Consider the following 8,850-nt stretch of genomic DNA (forward strand, 5'->3'; position numbering starts at 1 on the left):
TAGAATTTTCATTTTTGGATGAACTATCCCTTTACTACATGATCTGTAGGGATCTCAGAAACACAAATTGTAGGTTCAACTGAGGTAATTTTTAATATTACAGAAAGCCAAAAAAAGTTAATATTATTTAATACTATATCATTTTACAATACTCTTTCCATTCTCCAGTGATTGGCTCATGAATTATTTTCATCTCTTTATTTAATCCACACATTAAAAAAAAATACAATAATTCATAAAAATAAAAAACAGAACTGACATGTGTACTGTTGTAGTATACACAAATTAGTCTTAGTCTACTGAAACATGAAATCTGGTTTATAATCCCTTTTCAAAATTAGGAAACGTCTTAAATGACGTAATAAATCAGGGGCGTCATTATCAACACAATAGTGATCATGTGACCGAGCGACTTGGAACACCTGACAGAAGGAAAGACGTGTTATGTTTAAGTGTCATAGCAGCAGATACGGGCTCATACGAGACTAGAAAACACATACAGCAGTTTCAGGTACGTAAACTTGCTTTTATTATGTATATACAATGTCCATACACATACATATTTTCATAAAATAAGTTAGCCTTTAAGCAATCATTGTGCTCTAAAAGTTTAAAGCTTCTGAGATATGCGTGTTTGTAAAATATATTCGGCTTAGTACAATCTGCACTACCAAAAAATGGGTGTGCGTCTGATTTACAGTATTTGTTTCAAGAAACATCTCGAAATGACAACACAGCCAAGCATTAAGAAACCCAAGTCTTTCATTTACACGGACGTAAGACTGCTGAACCACAAAGAGGACGTCTATCTTCAGAGGAAACTAAACAACATCAGCACCAAACACAGACTCAACCTTAGACTGCTGGAGCAGGAACGACAGATCGCGCTGAAAGAGCACAAACGGCTGCTGCAACTAAAGGTTTGCGAACCGTACGCGACAATAAACAACACGATGAGGACCATTTCAGAGGTCAGGATGGCAAACGACGCACGCGGGACCCGATTCTCAAAATCTGCCCCAGCATTCAGAGCTTTATCCTCCATTCAAACCTCTGAGGATGATAACCAACAGAGGTTTGCTAAATCAGCATCATTTTTTGTCAAGCAAGATGATTCATCTCCATCTATGATATTCACAGAGAGATTCAAAGTGTCGGAAAATGGTAGGCTATCTATTCTACAGCTGAAAAACCTGGCGTTGATCGACAGCATCTCCCAGAGAGAGCTGATGTATCAGCAAGAGTGTTACCGAGCGTATAAAGAAAGACTGAAACAACTGCAGAGAGAAAAACTACGAGAGAAAATAAGGAGCTTCCTCAACACTATAGAACACATTTAACATGTGCTTGTGAGTTTTGTTGTCAGATGAATCTTTATTTGTACTAAAGGACATTTTGAACTTACAGATCATTTTAAATAGTTGTTTGTTTCCTCCTCTGCATGCTAATCTACCTCTGAGGCATCTCTCTGTTATATGAGCCCATTGATAGAACTGTTGGGTTTTTAACCGCACGATCACAGAACATTATTTACATGAAGTGAATTGATTTCCTTAAACAATGCTTCCAATCCTCCTCATGGTCAGGAGAGCCGTATGAGCCGGAGACTCCAGGAGCAGCGACTGGTTTTTCTTCCAATGTGGAGAGTCCGAAATGGTTTTATCTTCAAAAATGAAATCAAATATACACAAAATTAATGTAATCTCAGTTCCTTTTCTTTTTTCAAATCTTTAAATAAAGAAAGTGCATGTTTTGGATTAAACGTGTGTCCGCCCTTCTTGCCAAGAATGTAAGAGCAAATACAATTACTCAATAACAACTTCATAATCTGATAAGCACTTACTTTGATTTATATTTTTTAGTGCATGAAAAATAGCAGATAAAAATGCTTTGTAATCTCACACTTCATCTCAGCCCATGTAAGAATAATATCCATTCAATGTTTAACAGTCCCTGAGTGATTTTATAGAAAATCGTTTCATATTAAAGAGGTAGTCCCTCCATTGAATGGACAGACTTCATCTAAACAATGATCGACACACATACATAGAGCATATCATGTATGGTAATTACGTGTGTGATGCATGAGACAGTCCCTCCAGGATTTCACGATTTTTTTTTTGTGATTTTTGCGATCAAAATGACTGATTTTGTGGTGGTAATTTCCAAAAATTTGTGAAAAAATTTGCGATTTATATATAACATTTACCATAATAGTATTCAGTCCTTCCAGAAAAACGCGGAGTTTTTTTGTGATTGTTGCGGGCAAAAATCCTTGATTACGTGGCCCGTTTTCTTTAAAAATTTGATGGAAAGAATATGCGGGATATTTATGCAATTTTATGGGATGAAATTGCAGGAATTTGCAAAAATTGAGGGAACTTGCAAAAATTGCGGTTTGATAAAAAAGAGAAAAAAAGTGATACCCTGTTCTCACTAGGCTAATGTAAGAGTCATTTCTTATTACTTCCTTTGATAAGCAAGCATACTACATCATAGAAAGTGCTGGGAATATTTAATTTCTCATCTTGTTTTATTTCAGACTGTAACGAGTGTAAATAAGGTGTGGCCCCTTTAAGAGCTGCGCGCTCCCTGTTGAACTCTCTGCAGTGTTATATGTGCGCCTCAAACACCCCATGTGTGCGGGTAATTTCTGTTTGATGCTACTTCTTTTATATTATGTTGTTTATTAAGGAACGACGTGGCGGTAGAACGTGACAGACCGTTATACGAGTTCGATTTCTGAGAGGTCAATCGCCTCCGTGAGTCTGTCTGGCGTCGCGTAATTGCGTCACTTCATTACGTCCCCATGGAAACAGGGGGAAATGGCTGCTCTTGTGTGAAGCAAACGCACATTTTTCAACTTTCTGCTAAGATACATGTGACTTTTTTTGCAACGAAATTGCGAGGATTATGAAATTTTGCAAACCCCACATATTTTGCACGGAAATCGGCAATTTATGCGGCGAAAGTGCGGCGTATTTGAAAAAATGTGGCCCCCGCATAAATATGCGGACTTTGGCTGATTTTGCATTGAATTCAGCGATCGCATAATCGCGTTTTTCTGGAGGGACTGATGAGAACCGATGAGGTTTGTTTGTTCTAGCACGTGATGCACACATGAGTTTCCATGTACCATATGTTATGTGCTACATGCATGTGTGTTTATATGAGAATAAAAGCATTAGCAAATCTGTTCATTATATGAAGCGATTGTGTCTCTTCACAAGCCTTGGATTAAACCGTTTGACTCATTTTACACTGCTTTTGTTACCCGAGTACCAAGTTTTGGTTACCTGAACCTTCAAAGGAGAGTGAACTGTCACTTTAAATAATAATATATTCATATAAATATGTTCAGGGAGCCGCTATCAATATGCGGCATATTGCACTATTAATTTCGATTGGATTTCGATTTGAATTAATTTCGATCAATTTCGATTTAAAATCGAAATCGTGACACCATTAATTTTATCCAAAGTGACTTTTATCACATATATATTACACAACAAGCAACATATTTTTTGTCAGTTCAAGCATTCCTTGGAAATCAAACACATGACCATGTGTGTTGCTACTAGTGTCATGCTCTACAGGAATGTTCTCTTCCAAGCGAGAAATCAAAAGCATGGGTCAAGCTTAGTCCGGGTCAATTAAATTGTGATGTGCCGTACCTTCACTCTCAATGCTGACACGTGTTGGGAGACATTGTGTGAGATCTCCATACTCCAGTGTGCACAGAACAGCTTTGGGAGTCTCTCCTTGTTCTGTACACATGAGCACCAGAATATTGCACAGCTGATTGCTCTCCATCACCTCCACCGAACCAACGAGTTCCTAAGGCAAAGACAGGAGAGAATACAAGGATGCATTGAATTGATCAAACAGATTTACAAAAGAGTTAAAAAATATTTTCAATTCAAATAAATGCTGTTCTTTTGAACTTTCATTTAATAAAAAAAAACTGTATCACCATTTCTACAAAAATATTCAGCATGAAAGTCACCAAAACTGACAATTCTTGTTTCCTGATATCGCTTCTCTGACTCGAAGGTGGGACTGTCACTCACATGAGATCCACCAATTGCAAACCACAACCATCCAATCAATTCCAGATGGACAAAGTCAAGTCCCGCCCTACATTTTTATGAGAAGCCGTTTCACTTGGATATATTTCACATCAGGGAAGCAGCAAATCTTCATATTAGATGGTAAATTCAGCTTTGCGTCACAGGAATAAATTCCATTCTAAAATATATATTAAAATAGAAAACATTATTGTTTTTACAATATGTTGATTAAATAAATGTAGCCTTGGTGAGCAAAAGAGAGCATGTACTTTATTCCTGTGATTGATATGTATATGTGTGTATCATATACACAGTTTATTCATACATATTACATACAAATATATATATATATATATATATATATATATATATAAATATATACTGTACATATATATACATATATATACTGTATATCGTGCCAGAATATATCGCAATACAAAAATTACTGTGTGAGAAAAAATTTTCAGAGTTCAGTACTACATTAAACTATTATTTATAATGTTGATTATAATGTATAATAATGCAATGGGGGAATATTTGTGGGTCCTGATATCCAAATATCTTATGTTACCAGTAAAAAGTGAAAGATGAAGCATATTCGTTTAAAATAATTCAGTATTTTCAGCTTAAGAATCATGAATATTGTTATTCTGGTGTCACCATTGTTCTTGGGTTACAGGCACCAATTCCAAGCCTATTCATTTAAACCCACAATGTAATATCAAAGTTAGCATTTTAATCAACAATAAAGTTTTTGTTAACTATTTATTATATGTTTTGGAGTATCGCAATAATATCATATCGTGAGTTCAGTATCGTGATACTGTATGTATCGAATCGTGACATGAGGGAATCGATACACCCCTGAAATAAATATATAAATAGGGCTGTCAAATGATTAATCGCGATTAATCACATCCAAAATAAAAGTTTTTGTTTACGTAATATACAGTGGTGTGAATAAGTTTTGGCACCCATGCTAAAGTTGCCTAAAAAGAGGAATAAAAAATCATCTTTTGGATATTGATCTTAATGCCTTAATTAGAAAAATGAGGAAAACTCCAAGCTTTAAGGACACCAATTTTCTTTGTGAATGAATAATGTATCATAAATAAATAAATGTTTTTCCTTAAAATACAGGGTGCATAAGTCAGGGCACCCCTATGTTAAATTCCCATAGAGTCAGGCAGATTTTTATTTTTAAAAGCCAGTTATTTCATGGATCCAGGATAATATGCATCCTGATAAAGTCCCCTTGGCCTTTGGAATTAAAATATCCCCAAATCATCACATACCTTCCACCACACCTAGATATTGGCATGGTTTTACTTCAGTTAGCCCAATAGCTGGTTTGATTTGCATTGAAAGATGATCTTATGGAAAATACCCCATGCCAATCTCTAGGTGTGGTGGAAGGTGTGTGATGATGTGGGGATATTTTAATTCCAAAGGCCAAGGGAACTTTATCAGGATGCATATTATCCTGGATCCATGAAATAACTGGCTTTTAAAAATAAAAATCTGCCTGACTCTATGGGAATTTAACATAGGGTTGCAATGACTTATGCACCCTGTATTTTAAGGAAAAACATTTATTTATTTATGATACATTATTATCAATATCAATAGGCATTAAGATCAATATCCAAAAGATGATTTTTTATTCCTCTTTTTAGGCAACTTTAGCATGGGTGCCAAAATTTATTCACACCACTGTATGTGGGTGCACTGTGTATAATTATTTTATATCTACAAATACACACACATGCTTGTATATATTTAAGAAATATTTTCATGTATATAGATTTATATATATAAAAATAAAAAAATCGACATATAAATACCTTGACGAGGGAAACCTGCTTTCTGCGACCAGATAAAGCATTGAGGTTCTGGCTGAGGGTTTGTAGGAAGGCTTTCAGGTCTTTCTGCAGGTTCTGTTTGGCAAAACTCTCGAGTGGTAATGACGGTGGGATGTTATGGCGGGAGATCTGCACGGTGCGCGTCAGATCTAGCTCCATATTATATGTCTCCAAATACACACCCTCAAAAGCTGTGTGAAAAGACACACACACACTTTTCCCTTCCTTACACTCCACCAAATCATAGCCACCTAATAAAAAAACAGAACGTTCGATCAGGCCTCAACAGAAGCATGATCAATCTAGGACTGATCAATATCACCATTAAAACGGGATGTGAATATAATTACCAATTAAGTGATGAGCACGCTGAAGATCTTTCAACTGCATTTTCCAAGCAGTTAACAAAGACTGCTGCATTTTTATAAGGCCACCACCAGCATCATCATCGTCATCATTTAAAGGAAGATCTTTGCTGATTTTATCTTTAAGGATCTGCCATAGAATGACAATAAGTTTATAGTATATTTATAGTAAGGCCCATTTACACCAACAATAACTATACATTTAATTATAATAGCATTCACACCATTGCACAATGACCTTGTGTTTGCCATAAGCACAGGCTGCAGTTGTCATCCGCCGTTTTAAAAGTACAAGTGGTTTCTGATTGGCTATCAATGTTGTTATTGTTCATCAGCTTGAAATAATCGTTCTAAAAGTGAATCCAATGAACGTTTAATCTGTGTAGTTTATATTATATACATTACATCACTATTCATAGAATTAGTTATGAAAACCATAATTCAACTTTTAGAGTTCAATTCTCTGAATTGTCTCAGACTAGATCTGCTACTGCTGTTGAATATATAGACATATTGTACATAAATCATATAGCAGATCTAGGCAGGTGGAGCTGGAGGGTTTCAGAAGAACTCTAATGGCAGGACTAGATTGCAGCAAACAATGAGCCAGAACATTTCAATGTTAAAGGGAAAGTTCACTTTGAAATTAATTTTTGGTATGTTTTAGCTTACCTCAAGGGCATCCAAGATGTAGGTGTCTTTGTTTCCGTAGTATTTTCAATTTTGATATTTTTAGGTCAAACCGTTCTTGTCTGTCAGTCATATAATGGAGGGATATGGTCACCACCTCAAAGAGCATGCACAGAGAAGTCCAAATTTAACATGATTTAATGACTCGTAAATGTCAGTACACATTGATGGCCTAAGACATGAAACGAGCGGTTTATGTGAGAAAAATTACAGTATTTATATCGTTTTTACCTCATTACCACAGCCACAAAGCGCCTGTGCCTTCAGATAACTTGGAAGTGGCTGTGGTAAAAACGATATAAATACTGTTTGTTTTCTCACACAAACCGCTCGTTTCATGTTTTAGGCCATCAATGTGTACCTACATTTACGAGTCATTAAATCATGTTTAATGTGGACTTCTCTGTGCATGCTCTTTGAGGTGGTGACCATATACCTCCATTAAATGACTGACAGACAAGAACGATTTGACCTAAAAATATCAAAATTGAAACTACTGCGAAAACAAAGACACTTACATCTTGGATGCCCTTGAGGTAAGCTAAAACATATCAAAAATTAATTTCAAAGTGAACTATCCATTTAAGAAAACAATCTCATTGGCTGCAGGATCAGATTGAGCAATGCAGTAATGACGTGATTGCTTGCATATTGCATGTAAAGGACGCATCAGGCTGCACCCTCAAGAGTTTCATGACTGAATCAGATATGTATACTACTCAGCAACTACATTAAAACTAGATTTTTACATTTTCTACCAAATATCAAAGAGAAAGTCAGATATTAGATCAATGTCTCTTGACTATTTCAAAGCCGTCTCACCTTGATGGCATCTGTCTGACGTTTGAGTTGATCTCTCTTGGCACGGAGAGTCAGAGCTTTGACCTTGAGCATCTCTAACCTCTCAGACTGATGCTGGTCCTGCTGTGTCATTCCTCCTCTCTCTAAAGCCATCAGGTGATTCAGAACACCTGGTATAAAACACCACACATAAACACAGGCTGCATTAAAATACATTACAGAGTAAGTGAAAATATACGTACACCACCAGACAACGGCTCCTCATTTTTAGCAGGAATATTTTCCACATTGTAGAATTATTGCAAAATACTAATAAAAAGTCATCAAAACTATAATAATAAATAAACATTTTGTAAAAACATTTTAAAAAGTTTAGCCCATTAGACTACCTGTTTCGTGTCTCAGCTTAGACATTATTTTGAAATATAATATATATGAAAATGAAATGAGATTAACGAGCTTTTATGGTTTATTATGAAAAATTGTCTGAATAAAGAATATCTCTATGAATTAGATTAAACTGAATTAATTGAATCTGTAAAACAGTTTGGTTGTAATAAAGTTAGTTGAGTTGTATACAATGTGACATATTAATTCCGGGCACTTAAACACTTAAAAATCAAAATGTCTTTGAGAGATCTAAAAAATTATAGAAAAGAAGCATAGTCATGCGTGTCCATAGATATGGAGCAGTATAACACACAATCTGTTTTCAAAACGTAAATGACACATTTAGATGTTAACAAACTGCCTAAGTTTACCGTGCTCCATTGGTTCCAGTTGGCTGTCCATTACTATGTTATTGACGCGCGAATATTTTACTTATTTGTTTTTTCTTGAATCTAATGTTTGGAATTCTGGCGCGCTGTTGTGTCACGTGCGACCCCGGAAGCTAAAAACACAAACCGCGCTCTAGAGCATCATCACTGCGCGCTGTTTGCGCAGCCGGAGAGACAATCTGGGTCCACGCGGATACATCTTTTTTTTTTATAATACGCATATTTTTATTTCACATTAATTTTATATCGGAAAAGAAAAATCATCTGTATATGTGTGTGGTGG

At 35.7% G+C, this 8,850-nt stretch overlaps 1 protein-coding gene across 1 annotated transcript; it reads right to left on the reverse strand.

Moving 5' to 3' along the window:
* Positions 1–505: 505 nt before the first annotated feature.
* On the reverse strand, positions 506–8,719 carry cenpo (centromere protein O). Its single transcript, XM_039673226.2, has 6 exons — positions 8,550–8,719; positions 7,810–7,958; positions 6,283–6,427; positions 5,915–6,183; positions 3,675–3,837; positions 506–1,663 (listed from the first exon to the last, which is right to left on the reverse strand). Exons 1-6 carry the CDS (start codon positions 8,578–8,580, stop codon positions 1,554–1,556), a joined length of 867 nt encoding a protein of 288 aa, XP_039529160.2. The 5' UTR covers positions 8,581–8,719; the 3' UTR covers positions 506–1,553.
* Between the last annotated feature and the right edge of the window lie 131 nt (positions 8,720–8,850).

The sequence above is a fragment of the Pimephales promelas genome, chromosome 15, assembly GCF_988280905.1.
Source record: "Pimephales promelas chromosome 15, fPimPro1.hap1.1, whole genome shotgun sequence".
NCBI lineage: Eukaryota > Metazoa > Chordata > Actinopteri > Cypriniformes > Leuciscidae > Pimephales > Pimephales promelas.